The sequence below is a fragment of the Corvus kubaryi genome, unplaced genomic scaffold (assembly GCF_017639235.1).
Source record: "Corvus kubaryi isolate FWS band 111438036 unplaced genomic scaffold, C.kubaryi_AGA036_p1.0 37357, whole genome shotgun sequence".
Classification (NCBI taxonomy): domain Eukaryota; kingdom Metazoa; phylum Chordata; class Aves; order Passeriformes; family Corvidae; genus Corvus; species Corvus kubaryi.
In genome coordinates, this window is record NW_024581117.1 from 3,445,337 (window position 1) to 3,464,756 (window position 19,420).

At 38.3% G+C, this 19,420-nt stretch overlaps 1 protein-coding gene across 19 annotated transcripts in view; it reads right to left on the reverse strand.

The window, feature by feature from the left end:
* The window catches only part of LOC121667187 (aminopeptidase O (putative)), a 244,882-nt gene that overhangs the window by 201,781 nt on the left and 23,681 nt on the right, over positions 1-19,420 (reverse strand). For 18 of the 19 annotated variants that reach the window (XR_006016948.1, XR_006016949.1, XR_006016953.1 and 15 more), the window contains exons 3-5: positions 18,811-18,977; positions 11,709-11,871; positions 7,321-7,569 (exon numbers count right to left, since the gene is read on the reverse strand). Coding sequence is in view for 12 of the 19 variants with exons in the window: in XM_042033591.1 (XP_041889525.1) it covers positions 7,321-7,569; positions 11,709-11,871; positions 18,811-18,977 (579 nt within the window). In the remaining 7 variants the exon portion in view is untranslated. The remainder of the gene's footprint in view (positions 1-7,320; positions 7,570-11,708; positions 11,872-18,810; positions 18,978-19,420) is intronic. The other variant, XM_042033596.1, reaches the window with a different exon arrangement.

A 19,420-nucleotide genomic window follows, 5' to 3' on the forward strand; every position in this document is an offset into this window, starting at 1 on the left:
AAAACTACTGCTCCAGGCCAGAGGTAGGCAACCAGAGCAGAAGCAAACCAAAACCACCTACCCAACTCTCTGTGACTAACTGAAATGTTTCCCTGGCCAGAAGCAAAAGATAGAGCTTAGGAATGGATCACTCTACTGCTCATACTCCTCACTACTACTCATAAGGACTGGATTGCACAGAGTTCTTGCTCAGCAACATGATGGTTTTTAGGAACATGAATTCTCTTAGCCTCCTCTGAGCTAGGCACCAGCAAGTACTCAAAATAGTACTCATACAAGAAAAGGGGTTAGGGATCCTTAAACCAGACTCCTACTAGCAACAAAACGAAACTACAAAAATGGAAAATAAAGCCACCAATTTCTTTTCATAGTTTTGGTGAGTTTTGTTTAAACTTGAAACCAAGGCTACAGCAAAAAGATTGACATTAGCACCTGGGAATTGATGCCAGAGGTAAAGTATTATGCATGGATTTAATGCTTTCTCAGTACTTCTGCTTGTTTTAAGTACCATTGGTCTTGCAGTCTACACTTAAAATCTAAAATCTACTACCTGGATCGGGTTCTTCCTAGGTGGGGCTGGTAAACTGCGGACTACTAGTAATTATCATAGACAGAGACTAAGAAAGCTTCACATACTTGGTACGGCAAGTCAGATCAGAGATAATTGCATGACAGAAGCCTGTGGCTGCTTTGAACACCGTCTTTCTTTCAGCCCTTTAAGCTTAGGGCTTCAAAACAATTGGCTGCATTTATTATCTTCTTTCTTACCACTCACAGCGTATACAGCAAAATCTCTGCATTTATAAGCACTCTACTATTTATATGATTCAGAAAGTTAAGTGAAACCATCTAATGCTACTGACAGAATACTAAACAGTAGATGCACTATATTGCTACCCATCTACAAAAGTCATTTCCAAACATACATCTCTACTGGTAGGAGAAAAAAGTTGAGGGTTAGAGATAAAGTAAGACACAGGGAAAAAAATTCTGAAAATTAGTTTCAAAATCTCCAACCTAGTGTTCAATAATGACAATTTTTCCAGTTCTCCATATTCTAGCTCTCTATAAACAGGTCACTTTTGAGGGAAAATTATACTTTTACTTTATAAATGCCATGCAACTCATAAAACAAAAATAAAATCATTCGTATTACCTACACACCTATATATGCACATATATAAAGGGCTGGCAATGGATATATGTTAGGCATGAGCATATATATATATATATATTTATATGTATACAAATACAATATGCATAGAAACATGCTGGCCTCTCACATATGCGTGTACAATATGCACACCCACTTTTCCTAAGCCAAACCACTTTATGTCAGCTTTAAGCTGGGAAGAAGTCTTTACAGTTATAAACCACTGAAATACAAGTCTATATTCGAAATGCTTAGGCACCCTTAACTATAAATGATGTTAACAGGCTCTGTCATAATTTTAATCCTAGACTTTAAAAATTTTAAATCCTAGAATTTAGAAACAGTTACTAAAAGCATTTAAAAGCAGTTACTATTCTACAGTAGCATCAAAAGAACCTGACTAACCTCTCCAGTTTCAACAACCAAATGCCCTTTTAAGAATTCATGTGCCATACAGCAAAAGAAGCAAGTGATTTTTAAACTCCTAAAACAGTATTCTCTATTCATTTCATAAAATTACAGATGGCAACAATGTAAAGCTGCATATTTGAAGCATAAGTAACTTGACATGTTCTAAAACATTCCTTTTTGTATTAATTTTGGCCAGTAATGTCAGACTGAAATGTTATCTTCTTGTGATACTATCCCATAACAGAAGCATCTTACAAACGGTAAATATTGACTCACAACAGCACTGAGAAAGCTCTATGGAAAAATATCAGAAATGCAAAAGAAATTCCCCTGATACTGCAGAACACACATCTGGCTTCTCTGTTAAAATGGCACCTGTTGTACAGCCACATACTGTTATTACTGTTATCACAGCTAAGACTCAATTTTTCTTTCACCATATTTTTACTTTTTGCTTTAATTTTTTTTTTTTAATTTGCTTTAAAATAACATGGTTATTTCTGTGTGGATAACCAACTAGTGTAGTGATATGTAAAAAATAAGCTAAATGTTTAAGGATTACTCTTGTGAGTATTTTGTCAAATTAACACAACTGAAAATGTTGTGCAAAAAAGTGTATCTACATTTGTATTGACTCAGAAAAGGCTTCTACAGTTGTATCAAATAGTAACACACAGTTCTGCAAGACTGAACAATATTAAAGGTTTTACATTTAACTTTGACATTTGAATGTTTTCCAGTAGTCCTGGCTGATTTTCTATGGTCTTATCAGTTGTCATCGTAACACTGCAGACATACAGAACAGACAAATGGTGGCTACAGATGCACTGATCAAAGAGGCTGCTTGAGCCATCTCCCTTTTCAATTTAAGAAGTTAACAACCTTGGTGACATAGACTGGAAAGACTCAAGAGTTCTGCTGATATACCATATTTTGAAGAAATGGATATTCTTTCTTCAAAGAAGATAGGTGTATGTACCAAAAAATGTTTTAACATGACAGGAGGAAAGTGAGTAAGATCTTTATAAATAGGAATTGAAAGCTGGGTTGCTAAATCCATATTTAGTCAGCTGTAGAAGTTGACCTGATTTATAAATATTCCAAACATCCTCGCCATCAAACAGCATTTGGGTTTCAAGGGTGTCCAGCATAGTTGAAAATAAGGCCACTAATTTTAGAGCCTAAACAGAATTCAAATAACCTAACATTAGGATCCTGTTTTGAAAATGTCAGAACGTTGCTTAGAAGTTCTTTGGTTCCACTAGTTTTGATGTCAAAATTGTAAGTACAGATAAACTAGGTTAGACCAGATGTCCATCTATGCCACAGTAGTTACTAGTACTATGAGTTTAAGGAAAAACTAGGAGCATGGTATACACCAAAGGACATTTTCCTCATCATACTCTTCTAGATCCTGGCAACACGTGATGTGCCTAGAAAGGTTATTTACACATAGTCCATGAATGTTTCCTTGTGCTAGCATTTACTACAAAACTAGTACATCTGAAATACATTAATTCAAACAGAAAAAGCAGTAATCTTACGTTATTTAAACAATGTGTGCTGGCAACAAAAAACCTTTAAATACCATTGCTTCAAAAATAATTTCAACTGAATGCAAAGACTTACAGTTCTCAGGGGAGTAAAATAAACATCAGCACATTTGCTCTGAAGAAATAAAAAGCTGCTAAGCAGTTTCTAACATCACAGAAACACAAGAGATTGGTGTAACTGTGAAAAAACTTATGCCGTTAAATACTGCAAGAGAAGTCATAGTCTCAAGCACAGGCTCAGGTGGCACCAAAAGTTAGAGTTTCTATATTTGAAAGAATGTTTTTCCTCAGAGAATGAAAAAGAGCAAGGAATTTGGAGGCTTTTCAGGTTCTGACAAAAGGAAATTGAGTGGTAGGTCAGTGGGAGGAGACATTGAAACACTACCTTTTCAAATGTGATCAACAAAACTGGATTGGGAGTGAACTGATTTGAAGAGCCCAACCAACCAGCGAATACACAGACCCTACTTTTCATCTGAAATGTTGCATTCAGGTTTGTTCACATGACTAACTGCTGCCTCACATGAGAGCATTTGCAACTGTGAAATACCTCTGATATTTAAATGCCAATGGGGTCGATAACTCCTCAGGGAGTAGCATATGAGCAGCATCAAAACATAGTGCTACTTTTAATCTCCTGATTTTAACTTCTTAGTTCTCTGAGTACATGAGTGATGTGCACCTTTCAGTGTAGTGTGCGGTCAGGGGTCTCTTCCATGAGCAACCTAACTAGAAACTTTAGGGCCTTGTAGTCTGATACACTTCCCTCCTTTTGCTCCAATTCGCTCTCTTCTGCTAGTGAAGGAACTTAAAATTATACAATTAACTGCTGTTACATGTTCACAAGATCCTAAACATTCTAGAGAAAGCACTGAATCTCAGGCTTTTAAGCTATTTAAATTTGGTCCACAACTATAAATTTAATTTCTGTACAGTCCAACATAATTTCTGTACAGTGTGTACACAGTATCACAAAGTTGTGTAGGCCACATTGTTCTTTTACTAGCAAGAATTTAGGAGAAGCTATACAGAATCACTTAGACTGTAGCTGAAAGCATATTCATTTTATTTGTGTTTATTAGTTTTTCTCGTAAAGCATCTGTCAGACTTCAAGAGAAATGCAGCTGACCCACAGTAGCTGCCACTGAAATACAATTTAAAACACCTAACTGTGTTTTATACTCTGCGCAGGAACTATTATAACTTCCTACCAATCTAAGATGTTGGGGAAACATCCCTCCAAAATAAAAATAAGTATTTTGAGACGTGAAAAGCACAGTAAGTGTAATCAACAGAGAAACAAAGAAAAGTGCAAAATGCTGTAAAGCCCTAATACTTTAGATAATGACTAAAATGTATGTCTGCTTCCTTCCCTGGTAGACAGGAGTCCAGTTAGAGTTCTCGTAACAACAGCTCCTATGTGCTGGAATGCTGTATTATGTTTGTACAGCTACAGATAGACTAGAAGATAAAAAATAAATACAACAGCAACCTTTTTAACCCAAGGTAACAACTAACTTTTTTTTTCTTCATGTGGGTTTGGACATGGTTTTGCACACAGCTTATTGTTAGCTTAAGCAATTTAGGTAATTATCACTGCATGCACAGGAATCAACCATTTCAAGTAGCTTGCTATATACATAGAAACTTCTATTTGAAAAATAACATAAAACAGGAATAAACAAGCTATTGAGTCACTTAATAATCTCCTGTCCAAATACAGCTTGACATTTAAACACCTTAAATTAGTTCTTAAATTAGTTAAATTTTGAAAAATTGGAGTGTGTTTGGCTTGATGCACTGTTAAGTGACAGGCATCAGGAAGCATGCATGCTCCTTCTTTTATCCTTATCGTAAATGATATGGATTGCTTGGAATTGACAGTGGTTAGATGAAGCATAGGGGAATAAAAGCTCAGATTTTTCTCACCTCCTTCACAAAGAAAACACAATTATAGTATTCTGAACAGGCAGTCTGGACTCAGATAATGACAGATGGCTTTGCAACAGGCTTCCTGCAGGTATCTTTTCCCTCTAAATTCTGGGAAATGTACATGCAGGGAAGGCACTGGCAATTTTCCAAAGAGCAATAGCATATCAACAACTGAATCTTGAAGACTTCTCCTACTGTGTGCTGTAATTTTGGCCCAGACATCACTATCTGCTTTCTCTTTCATTTTGTACTATTTGTGTGTCTTGCCTTTCACGGTTCCACTGCTCTTGTCTCACAGCTAAGTCAAATGGCCAGTTTCTTCCTCAATTATAGCAAGGCCCTGTGCCAACCCTTTAGTACCATGCCTTTGAAGTAATAGAACTGCTGAGCAGCTCTACAAATTTCATATGGCTTCAAGAATATGGTACACAGTATCACACCTCACTCCAAATCAAACCAGCAGGCAAAGAACCAGAGAATATAATTTGTGGTAGGTGCACAAAGCAACATTGAATGCACAAAGCAATGCTTTCATTGAGTGAAGAACTATCATTGAAAACTCAGTAACCAGTAAAAAGTATCTACAAAGCAACAGGCCATATATGGCAGAGGAGGGTGACTGAATGCTAAATGTCTAAATTTTCTAGAGCTTCATGGAATAAAAAAGCAAGTATACTTACACTAAAAACTATACACTATCATTAATGTGCCAGCATAATTTTCTACTTTTAACCCAAAAGAAGACTGCAAGAGGAAGGTTGTAGAAAAAACAAAAATCTACAGCTTGGAAGGGCCAGTCAAATCTGTCAAATCAGCTAAAGGTTGTAGGACTGGGGCCACACCAGGAGCTCAGCAACTTGGACCATGAGACTAGCTTTGAGAAACCTGGCCTGCTGATGGGGTCCATCTGTCAGAGAAGGGTAAGAGCATCTTCAGTCATAAGCTTGCCAGGCTGGTGAAGAGAACTTTACACTAAAGGTGCTGGGAAAGGGGAACCTCAATCCACTCCACTCGTATGATGCCCAGAGCCTGAGGAGAGGTAACAGGTCAGCACAAGGACACCTGAACAGCAGCACAAAGGAATTCCAGCCAGTAAGTCAGTAAGCCGGTAAGTTTCCTCAAGGGCCCAGCTTAAAAGCCTCTATGCTAATGCATGCAGCACGGGGAATAAACACAGCCTGCAGGGCCATGACCTTGCTGGCATCAGTGAAGATCCATTGACTGGGAAAAAAGAAACACACCCCCCATTTTTAGAAAGATATAGAAGGATGACCTCGGGAAGTACAGGCCGGTCAGTCTCAATTCAAGGTCCAGCAAAAGCATGGAGCAGATCCTTTTGGAAACTATAAGAAGGCACATCAAAGATAGAGAGCAGATTGGTGACAGCCAACATGGCTACACTAATGACAAATCACACCTGAGAAGTTTGGTGCCCTTCTAAGATGGGGTTACAACAATGGTGGACAAGGGAAAAGAAACTGATGTCATCTACCAGAATGCAAAGCATTGGACACTGTCCTGCACAACACCTTTGTCTCTAAACTGTAAGGACCACTCAGTGGATATTCACTGCAACTCAAAAGGGTTGCAGTGAATGCTCATTGTCCAAGTGGAGAGCAGTGATGAGCAGTGTCCTCAGGGGTCAGTAACAGTTCAACATCATTTTAAGTGACACACAGTGGGACAGGCGGGATGGGCACACACAGCCAGTTTGCTGACGACACCAATCTAAGTGCTACAGTCAAATTGCTGGAGGGAACAGATGCCATTCAGAGGGACATGGACAAGCTTGAGAACCCTTACAATTCCATGAAAACTTGACAATATAATCCTTACAGTCTGCCTTCAGCTTCTAAAGGTAAGTGTTTGACTAGAAACTCATACATTGGAAAGGCTTATGAAGTAACTCTAGATTTGGATTTTAAAATGCTCCTGTTCTGTCAAAATATAAGGCTAAAATCAGTGCCAAAAGAAAACAAGACAATGACATCAAGTATTTAGATCAATAGAACCAATAAAAGAAATTCAGTTTGGCAAATGTAGAAATTCAGATCCATATTTCTAATAGGCTTGCATTTTCCTTCCCTAAGCCCTGTTAAAACTAAAATTAAAGGTCACAAAGGATGCAAACAAACAGAACAAGAGTTTTAAGTTTTGTTTAAAAAAAACAGCACAGCAACTTCATATTGACAGCAACTTGACACTGTTAACTAGCTGATAAAAAGGAGCCTAGCAAAATACAGCAGATTGGATACTAAGAAGTTTCTTTACCTAGCCATTCCCAGGCTGGAAAAGTTGGAAGGAACTATCAGAACATCAAGCCTGGAAAAGGGGTGGGTACCCAGTGTGGCGTAAGCAGCTGAGAGACACTGAGGAATTAGCTGAAGCAAATATTCTTCGCAGCTTTCCATAAGGCACCAGGGAGCAAAGACTCTATAAGGAATGACTGCCTGCAACCTGGCAGCAGGATTTTGGAAACGGCAGGGATATTCCACATGACCACAGGTTTCTTCATGCCATCTGACAATACAAAACGAAACAAAACAATACTTAATTGTGATATCAGAAATGTGCACAACTACACTAAGACAAGGATATTCTCTAGATATCAGAATGACAGAATTAATTTCCATAGGACCAGCTCATTTGCATTCTCACTCTGTTCACACATGTGCAGCACTTTGAAACACTCATTACTACATGTCTGAGTAGCACTCATAACTAAAGAGACTAGTCACACCTTGTTTTTGTAACAGATATGCATCAAAAAAATAAGTGCTCAAAATATATGTAAAGAGAACTAATAAGAATACAAAAATATTTACTCAGAGAAGTCCTATTTAAACTTGGCCATGAAAATAATATTCTATACATATTAGCATAACATTAACACAAATATTTTAGGTGCAATTACAATGTAATTTTACAATGTAGTTTTACAATGTAAAAATTCCAAGTGGGATTTTTTCTGTTGTTGTTGTTACTAAAATTCCCCAGAAACTTCAACTAATTTTTTTGATTATTATTAAGAAAAATGCCCAATAGATGTAAATTCAGGCTTATCATGCTAGACATTCAATCGTACCACATTAGGCTAACCTTACTTTATAGTACTTTTACAGGATATTTAGAGCTTTAGCTGGAAGAAATGAGGGGTAAATCAAATCCTTACTAAACACTGAGTCATATACCTTCACAATAAATTATCTGCCCAAATAGATTCTTATCTAAACAGAAATCAGCTTCATGTTTTCACCTGTTAGCCTGTCTTCTCTACAGTGCACAGCCTCTCCTTGGTTTGAAATTTCAGTTTAAGTGATGTGGTTCTACTATGCCTTGACAGGCAAAGCACCCAGCATTGCCCAAAGCACTTATGCTTGGAAGATCATGCTCCAGGTAAGTCCTGACAAAATGATAACATGTAGAAATGGATGAGATTTTGCTGAAGTATTAACACTTTAGCACCTTACATAAGTCTTTCTGTCAAAGAAGTGGACTCTAAGTCCTTTCATTGACTACATACGTAAAGAAACCACATCCTTTGCTACACTTTTTTTTTCTAAGGGTGGCTTAATCCAGTATATTTCTGCTCTAAAACAATGTCACTTTGTGTTTTATTATCAGAGTTAAGATTAGGCAGGAACATGAAAGCTAGCACCATAACTCTTATAAAAGTTGCTAAGTCCTTAATGACCACAAGGAGATAAAGTTATAAACACCATAGCTCCATTTAACATTTACTTTGATACAGCCTCCTTAGGTCAAACTCACTGGCATCTGGATACAAATTACATTACACATTTCAACAGCTTCCTTCAGAATTCCTACCTTTTCCTGCTGCCCTAGAGTTTATCTCCACTATCTTATCTGAGACACAGGCTTAACATTTGCTTGTCTATCCATTTCACACCCTTTCTAGAAATGTCTGCTACTGTGAGTAATGTTGGTTTGGTTACCTGGTCTCACTGACTGAAACAAGCAACAATCTTTGTTGTGCTAACTCCCAACTAAAGATTAACTGGATATTAACTGTAAGAGCATATTTCTAAGGACATAGATTTTTGTGTCCTGATTAGCTGCAGAACAATCTTGTACACTTAGGGTCTCCGTTGTTGTCTACATACAATAGACAGCATGTTTGCTGAGGATTTCTGGATTATTCTTTGTCATTTTTCTTCCCAAGACACATTAGTTCTGTTTCTTCTACTGACACTAACTGCTGCAGATACATCACACTATCTGTATCAATTAACTCATACAATAACCATCACACAGATAAACTCGTAACTATGACCACCACGCTGATTAAAACTTACACTAATTTTTGCTACAAAAAATTACAAAAGTATTTTCCCCTTTTCAGAAATTTTACAGAAAAATCCCAGAAGTTTTCATTTATTCTATCAATACTGAGTCAGAATAATCTTTTGCATCAAGATCAATAAATTCCTATTACCAAATGTGCTGTACTTTGGCGAGGAACACATAATGAACATCTACAGCTTACTTTTGTAGAGGCAGTCATATTATAAACATATAAATAGCAAAGAAATACACACAAAGCAATTTTTAGAACTTCATCAAACCTATAAATTATTTAAAAATTAGAATAGGCATTTCTTACTGATTCTCGGTAAAGTACAAAAATTTCTATTCTAAAGATTAATTAGCATTTTTTACCAAAATTGGCCAAGCTGCAAGTCACCAGAATCCTTTAATTCTAAATTCCAACAAAAAATCCATATTAAGCCCTCAAGTTCCAAAGACTGACTAGTTTTACCAAACCCATAAAAACTTCCACTGTCTTAATGTTAACAAAGTATTATTCAAAACAGCTATCTAAAAGACAAGTATTTTTTCAGCAAATTTTTTAATTGAGTAACAGAAAAAATACTTATGACCCTAATCACCTTCTACAATAAAATAACAACTTCTGTTGACGTGGGGAGAGAAGTGGATGTTGTTTGCCTGGAGCTCTGCAGAACACTGACCACACTTTCCCAGAACCTTCTCCTGGACAAACTGGCAACATACAAACTGGATAGGTGGTCTGCAAGATGGGTACAAAACTGACACACGGGCCATGCTCAGAGAGTGGTGATCAATGGTTTTCACTAAGGCTGGCAGTCTGTCACTAGTGGAGTTCCCCAAGAAATGATGTTCGGTCCCACACTGTTCAACATCTTCACAAATATCCTGGATGATGGGATAGAAAGCACCCTCACCCTCAGGTTAGCTAGGTGGTGAGGTGGACACATCCGAAGGGAGAGCCATCTCAGAAACCTGGACAGGCTGAAAGGGTGGGGCTGGCAGGAGCAGTGCAAGGTGCAGCAGAGACAAGTGCAAAGTCCTGCACCTGGGATGACACAACCAAAGGGCCCAGCGCAGGCTGTGACCTGTGTGTCTGGGGAGCAGCCTTGCTGAAAGGGAGATGGAAGTTCAGGGGACAATCACTTGAACACAAGTCACTGGTTTGACACTGCAGCAAAAGGCAAATCAGATCCTGGGCTGCAGCTGCAGCTGCATTGCTGGCAAAGACAGACTGGGATCACCACACTCTGAACAGAGCTTGTCAGGCAGTACCTGAAGCATCGTGTCTCCTTCTGGTCTCACAGCTCAAGGAAGACACAGAAATTAACAAAGGGCTGCAGAACCTCCCCTGTGAGGAAAGACAGAGGAGCTAGGCCTTTTCATGGAAGGGGAAAGAGAACCTTATCGCACTATTTCAGCACTTGAAGGGCATCTACAAAGACCACAGAGTCTCTCTCTTCACAAGGAGCAACATGGCCAAAACAAGGGCCAATGGGTGTTAGATATCTTCATCTAAGCTCCTTCCCATGAAAGAACAGACTAGATGAACCTTCAAGGTCCATTACAACCTGGGTTAGTCTGTGATGCTATGATATGAATTTGAAAAGCTGAGAGTAATATATGAGGAAATCAAGTCCCACGTGTGAGACTTCTGCTAACTAAGGTGAATACATGTGAAAACAAATGGTATTTTTCCAGAAACTTGTTTTCTATCTTCAAGTCTTACTTTCAGGCATATTTTGTTTTGTTCATCCACCACTCTGTAATAATTCAAACTCAGTGAGTTTTGACTAGACTGAGAGGAGGAATAGATGTATCCAAAATAATTACATTTCTACTAGTTTGGTCAAAAACAGCTAAGAATCATTGATCCATTTTATGGGATCACTGTACCAGATCTTTCATGATCATTACACATCACCCCAGGTAAACCACTGCACAGGCCAGCTCTAACTGTGCAATGAGACTGGAGCAGAACAAATAACTGAGTAGCCAGTATTGTAGGAGGCATTAGGTATCCAGAACGGACTGAGTCAAGTATTTTAAGAAACAAGACAGGACCTGGCATTGCTGCAGCAGAGTATTAAGGATATAGGATACAGATCTAGCGGACAGTGGAATTTACAAACCCTATTACTCACCAAGCAGCTTGTTTTCACATAAAAAGAACCACACCTGTACCCATGAAATAATGCCTTTGGAATTATTTTCCTGTCAAGATTTTTCTGTTCAGATCAAACAAGTCCTATTTTGATTCCTGTGCTAATATGACTCATTTTCACATTCCACACAGTAAATGGAAATGCTACCCATGTATCTAATTTTCCAACAATATTATAAACACTAACCTGAAATCAGTTTGTGATGATGGCAAGGGGAACTCAGTGTTTGTTTCAATAGCAGCTGTTTGTTTGAAGGATTGCTGTTTAACTTCCTGCCAGCACCCCACAGCAACAGTGAAGGTGGATGCTGGCATTGGCATAGACACATAGTAGTACCAGCTCAAAACACCTGTAAACAAAAGAACATTTGTACAGACTCATCAGTCTTACAGAACACATTAGGTACTTGACATTTTCGTGTACTTGAGATTTCAGGCCACACCTCCCACCTTACATCCTGGTATTTTTGTGGAGGAAATAAAAATAATTTCACTGAGACATATAAGAACAGTTGTATGTAAACACCATGGATTCAGTTACTGTTTATTTACACCTGCAACTTTGCTCTAACTGCTGATGTCTTTACCGGTAAATAAATCATCCATAACTGGGATGTTATGAATGCAACTTAACATGACCAGTAACAAATGTGTTTGTTACTGCCCAAGAATCACATCAGACGTGAAATCTAGTGACACCTTTAAATACACACACACACACAGACACACAAACACAAAATATTAAAATTAAACTCTTTCAACCTTGAATCTATCTTATGGCTTTGTCTTGTTTGCATTATCTCACACAACCCAAAACCCTTTATTTGTGTTCTGGGCAGTACCAAACTGATAGGCAAGTTTTAACAAATAACACTAATGCTTGTGAATTGGACCCATCTATCTGAGGTACATAATGTGTCAACCAGGCAGTAAGAAATCAAAGCTTAGACTCAGACGGGATATTACCTAAGTCAACAGTTTGGTCATATTACCCAGAAGGTGCTAAGACAAGACGAGAATCTATTAGAAGGTAAAAAAATGCTAAGTTTTATCATTATGGGAACACAATGTGTGAAGACAAGGAGTATGGTATAGGACAAACACATTTTGATAAAGTGGAGGAAAGTACTTTTCATCAATATAAATGCTGCTTAGATTTTCTGTTTGTCCCTTTAAAAAGGATATAGTTTAAGAATCACATCTACGTATTCATTTACGGTCATAATACAGTTACTACACCACACTAATAGATTAATTCTCTTGAAAAGAGAGTAGCATGAGTTACAATCTGATGAATCATGTGCAAATGACTGTAGCTAGGGCAACAGTGGAAATATACAAATGTCAGTTATTTTGAGAGAACCTTAATACTTGCTCTTTTGCAAAAGTATTCTGACTACAGCTATGGAACACTACCAAAAGAAAAAAAAAAGGAAAAAACCACAACTAAGTGGAGACCACAAGGCATAGAGGAAAGGAAATAGACAACTGCTGCAAAGCATCACTTGATTTCCTACCTTAATGACCAAAGGTCAGGCTGTCCAAAGGAAGGACAAAGAAGAAAATCTTTTGCTTAGCCTCAACAACTTCTCCACCTTCTATTTAGTATGACAAAACGAAGGCATCTGTGAAGTCTTCTGAGAGGCAGATAAAGCCTTTGCCTCTCATATGCACTAGAAACCACTTATACTCCTTCACCCCATTCCACTTCAGGCAACATCCACCATCAAAAGCCTTTTGTCTGTATTGTCAGGTGAACATATATTACTCTTGTAATTTTCCTAACCTCCTGTCAGTACGTAAGCAGAATGAACTTACTTGTTCCAAACACATTAAGAGTAAGGAGGGTAACTGTTTGCCAAATTTCACCCCACCTTTTGTTTTTTTATTATTATTACTAACTTAACAAAGCTACAAATAAGCCAAGGCAAGCAAATGCCACCTTGAGAGAAAAAGGTCATCCAGGACAGCAACGATACAGTATTTCAAAACATCAAGTTCCTGGTGTACAGAGTTTCATTGATAGACACTGTGCTAGAGGCACAAGCCTGCACACATCCAGTTAGTAGCAGCTCTGCCATCAACTTACATGCATACAGGACAAGGCTCAGAGGTTCTGCACTTAGTGTTGCATCTAAATGCTATAAAGCATTACAAAATGCTCCATGCATCTATGTTAATTGTAAAATCTTAAGAATTAAATAACATCAGGGAAAAGCGAAAATTTGAGGAATTGTAACAGAAAAACTGTCACGTGTTTTCAACTATGTTCCAAAAAAAGCATGGAAGTCAAAAAGCAGTCACAGAAAACTGCTCCAAATGGCATGAGGTATAAAGGAGAAGGTTCTCACAACTGTGAGGAGATTGTCTAAGAGGAAAGGGTGCTGGCCTGTGCTAGGCAAACAGAGATCAGAGATGCTTACAGTGAGAAACAAGTTTAGTAAGACAGGCTAGAGCAAGCAAGACCATAGAGAGTCTTTTGCACAGATTGAACAGAATGTCAAAAAGGAAAGGCAATCAGATTAGCAATCCAGGGAGAACAGCATGTACTGCATTCAGAAATTTACACATATTGGCAATGAACATATGCTACTTAGAGCTGACCCCATGCAAAAGAGTGAAGGTACCAAAGCCCCTTTGATTTTGCAAGGATTTTAGAAATCATGTGAATTATGGATCCTCCCAGAGCAAGATCCAAGTTTTATAATGTCTCTGCATACCTACCCAGGGCTCAATCCATTTCCTGCAGTGCTTTTGGATGCCCTCTGCATTCACACTCAACTATGTAGCATACCTATATATTCATCCTACAGTTGTTGACTGAAATCACATGCATGGGCATGACAAGTGAGTTCTCTTTATAGAGCCATGGAATCCTTCAGGTTGGAAAATAGTGCATTTGCTGATCAGTGACTGAAATGGTCTTTTGGCTGGCAAAAGTTCTCTGTAGAGACAACCATGAAGCACTGTTTCAAAGACAGCTTAACTAACTCACTGACCTTGTGTCTTGTCCTCTCACTACTGGTAAGGTTGTCTCCCATCCTGACCTATCCCATAACTTCACTTCCTTCCTTACACTGTCTTCATGTCAGTGGAATTTGTTTTGCTTTCCTTCATCTGTATCCTATGATCTATCCCAGCACATAGATGGGGATCACAAGCGTCACTCAATTCCTTCTCGCTGCTCTCCCCGTCCTCTGGCTGCGCTGTGCTTTTCAGTGTCAACCTTGGAGACAGCTCCATCTCTAGGGTAACAGACAACAGCGCAGCTGAAACGGGGAGGTGGCTTTCCTTACCAAATACAGCGTGTTGTACCATAAAAACATCTTCAGACTAAGCAAGAACACACTGGGAAAAACAAGAGCTTGGGCTGGGGTTAGTCCACAGGAAAAACAGAGGTTGATCACCCTGGTCCTTCTACTTGTACTGTAATTTTAAAAATACTCGATTCCTACACATAATTGTTTTTGGCAATTATAATAATTTCAAAATATTTTGGTTTTTTCTGTACCCATTTTTCTGAAAATAATTTAAATTTTTTTTCAGTTCTGCAAAACAAATCTATTGTATCATAACTGCATAAATCATACAGCAACAATCACCTATTCTATGAATTAAAAGTGAAAAACTTTCCATGCAAATGTTTAACAAGAGCAGGAAATTTTAATCTATTTAGAATTGTGTAAAAGAACAATTTAAAGGTCGTTTATTTCTCCTACTTGAAATAATAATGATGAATGATGCAATTACTTCCTAGAATTTTTAATGCATTCAGCTATGTTTGAAATCATTAAAATTGTTTGAATTCTGAAGAATTCATTATAACTGAAAAAAAAATGCCTTATATCTGTTAATTCCAGGTGCAAGAACATTATGAACTTTTTTACTTATCAGTGCATTTTTTGTAAAATAGTTTGCACTAACACAAAACCCACAAAATACAGCTGATGTTTACCATTTAGTAAAATCCACAAAGTTCCACTACCTCTAGGGAAAAGGTGAGATAGCTCCATACAGCAACTGATATACAAGGTAAGAGCTAGTGCTAATATAAAAACGTGCAGCTAAATAAGTAGTTATGTAAAAACTACTCTTTGGCTGGAGCACCAGGATTAAGGAGCCTCCAGCTTTCTGAAACTTTTTGTAACTTGTAGGGATTTTTTGATCTCATCTGAAAACCAGAACTTCCCACAGAGTTCCCTCACATTTATGCCAGAGAATTAGTTCAACACTGTTTCAGAGGAATGATGGGCTCTCAACTCTTCTGCTGTAGTCCCTGATACACACTGGAAATCAATCAACACAAGTACTGCACTCTCTTGTTTTGCCTTGTGAAAAGTGAGGAGCACAAGCAAAAGCAACTATTGCTGCTGCTGACTACATAGCAGTAGCAGCGGCTTCTCTAGCACCATATTTTCTCTCAGTACAAGTATACTCCTCACTTTAAGTGCAGATGCTAAAACAAGATCAAGGATATCATAGCAGTAGAGTAACAACACAAAAAGCATGCCAGTCTATTTCACACAATAGCTAAATACCTACTTCTTGAATATGAATTGAACAAGTGGAAAGGTGTTTGTGATTAAATGTATTTGCAGCTTCTATGTGTTAGAGTAATGTGCTGAAGGAAAGTAAAAGTGACAAGTATAGAAAAATAAATCTAATGTTTAAATGGCTCACATTACACACACTTAGTGCTCCCTGTCAAGCTTTCTCCCAAAGAGCATTATTAATTGTATTTTTCTGATCAACTTCTCTAAGTACTCCATAAACAATGCAAGGTATGATTTTTGGTCATACTCAAATAGTTACAATTTCAATTTGTGTAAGTATTCTATCAGTATTTTCAAACAAATGTGGCTTCACTCTATTTCATATGACAGTATCAACCACAAGTTTTGTAGGAGGCAAAATGCAAAAATGGCATATATGGGAGGAAGACTCTCACCAAAACCTGCAAATACAAGTGGTAAATGTGGAAAGTGCACATGAGAGTACATCTAGCCCAGCTATGCACTGGATTACTGCATCCGTACACGTAGAGATGTGTGTCTGTGAAGCAGAATGCAGATCTCTAAAAGCATGAAGCAATCAACTGTGCTTGCTGTTCTCTGATTGTCTGCCTGCACACTGGTTTCAAGTATGACTTTTGAAAGAAAAAATTATTCAGAATAAATTTATTCACAACTGCTTACCAAAATGCTAATTCTTTCCAATAAATTGCACTTTAAAAAATACATTTTATTATTCTGCTAGTTACGTATGATTTTATAAATATGTAGCACAGCAACAGCATACCACGTGTAAACAACTTGGCAAACTTATTTAAATTGAAGCTACCCTGAAAGGCTTTTTGGTGTGTAAAGACAAAATTTTAAGTTGGATACCTTTCATGTATCTTCCATAACTGCCAAACTACAAGATCTAGGTGGACAGGTTATTTAGAACAACAGACTATTGGGGCTGGGTTGGGTTCTAGGGCTCAGACCCAGGAAGCCGTGACCAACCCAGAGAGAGTGTCCTGCAAGGGACAGTCTTCCAGAGCTCTACGGTGCTCCCTCAGCCGCCGGGGTGCTTCTGCAGAAAGGTGCCTGTCTCAGCAGGCTGTCAGCTCTCTAGTGATTTCAGCAAGACTTCAGCTCTTGTTCTGCAAGGCAAACCCCAGGCTAGACCGGGAGGAGAGAGACAAGAGGCTCATTTAGCAGTTCCACATGAGGCAGTTTTATTAGTCCACACACCACAAAGGGGAGGCTAGGGACGAGCTCTCCAAACTCAAAGGGGGAGAAGGGTAGATCTTACAGGGATACAAGGGTGGGTATGAGAGGGTAGAAGCCAATGGGTTACAAAGAGTCTACATATGGGCTCTCAGAGGATCATGGTTCTTGTTTTCTCTCACCCTCACCGGAAGTGCTGCCTTTTCCAAGGGGATCTTGCTGGGAAGTCATGCAATCTCTTTATCTCAGCAGGCCTCCTTCCAGGGCAGGGGCTGGGCATACCCCACAACAGACGATTTCGAACTTTTTAACTCTTAAAAGTCCTATTAATTAAACTAATGAATTTGTACTCCTAAATTCATTAAGAATTTATTCAAGGCTTCAGATTAGCACTTAAATCTTGGGTTTACTTGGGTTTTAAAACATTCCTCAGAATATTATTCCTTTCCCTTTCTGCCTCTGTATTAGTTTTGTACATTTTTACAGTTCCAAACAGCTTGCTGGTTTGTCATTTCCACCTGTATGTAAGCAAGATTATGAGGCCTCTCACTAAACTAGTTAAATGCTGATGGAAAAGCTGTTATCCTAGTCTTAAGTCAAGAGTGTCCTTGCTTTCTTGATGCTGAGACAGGAAAGTATTATTCTCCACGTGAGCTGAGCAGCTCCTCATGGCACTTTTCCCTATTTCATCAGCAGAGACAAGCCTTGAAAGAGGCCTCACATATCGCCAAATATAACCAGACAATTCCATGCAAATGGATTAACTGATGGTTCTCAAATCAAGGAGACTTTCAATTCCTTCCTTTTCCCCTCAAGAATAAACCTGCCTATTTAAAGGGGAACAGAGGATTTTTTTTATATGCTACTTCTCATCAGAACTACTTACGCTAGAAAATACTGACCCAGTTTGACAGATTAAAACTAATTGAGCAAGACATACTTTATTATATGTAGAACTGCCTTAGAAACTTCTCTGTGCAGAAAGAAGTTTAGATAAAAGTATAACCAACACAGAAGAAATGCTTGTTTGCTTACTGTTGAAAAAAGTATGTTTTATCAATGCAAAAAAACCCCACAGAGAACAGAATTTCAGGGCACTGACCTGATACTCTTCAGCTATTCCATGTATTCCAGGAAACAGCTATGACACAATGGCTGCTTCTAATCACATGCTGAACTACACTTGGACTGGACAACTAAAACTGAAAGATAATTATCTACCAAGGCCTGAAACTGTTGAGAGCCTGATAAGGCACTTCATCTACAAAGCACTCAACTACACTGTGATCAAAATAAAGCCAATTTACAAAAAGTGAAATCTAGGTTTGGAAATACAGAGGGGAAAAAAGTAAGCAACACTCTGAAATGAAGAAATGTAGATACTTTGACTACTTACAAAGTTATCCTGAGGCCTTGAGCAGGTAACTTTTCCACAGAATGACCAGGAGATTACAGAGAGCCACAGAAGTGCTTTTAAGGTTAGGAACTTCATTCTTTCACAAATCACGTATTTACTAAGCTTTATTTCTAATTATAAAACATTGAAATTAATTTGCCATGAAAAACATATTTCACCTTCTCGAAGCTGGACTGGTTCTGCAGAGTTTTCACCACTCATTAACACAACAAAGCCTGCAGCTGTTCGGACCGAGGCTTGCCATGTTGACAAGGCAATGGGTGGTTCTTGGCATGGAAAGAGGGCTCTGTTGTTTATTGGTGATCCCATCGTATAAACACACGGCCTAGATGGAAGGAAAAGAGATTGAAGTTGGAATTACAATAAGACAGACTGAATTAAGTTCCATATCGAAAAGATGCTGTTGTACTGAGGTGGTTTCTTTCTTTAACTTCAGCTCTGTAGGTTTCAAACCTGTATGACATGAACCAATCAAAGTACAATCTAACTAATTTAAGACAAAAAAGCAAGATTAATTACAAACTAGAAAACACTACCCCAGTCTTTTCCCTCTCCTGCTTTTGCATGAGTCTTCCAGCCTCAAGCAATAGCTTCCAGTTGGACCCAAAAAGTCAAGGAAGGCTTCTGAGTATCTTGTGATGATGCCACTGCAGGGCTTCACCAATACCTGTGATACCTCCCTGCTATCATCCAGTAGTGCTTTCACTATCATTAATCCAATCTCCTGGATTAGCAACCTGGAAGCTCATGCAAATTCAGCACTAGATC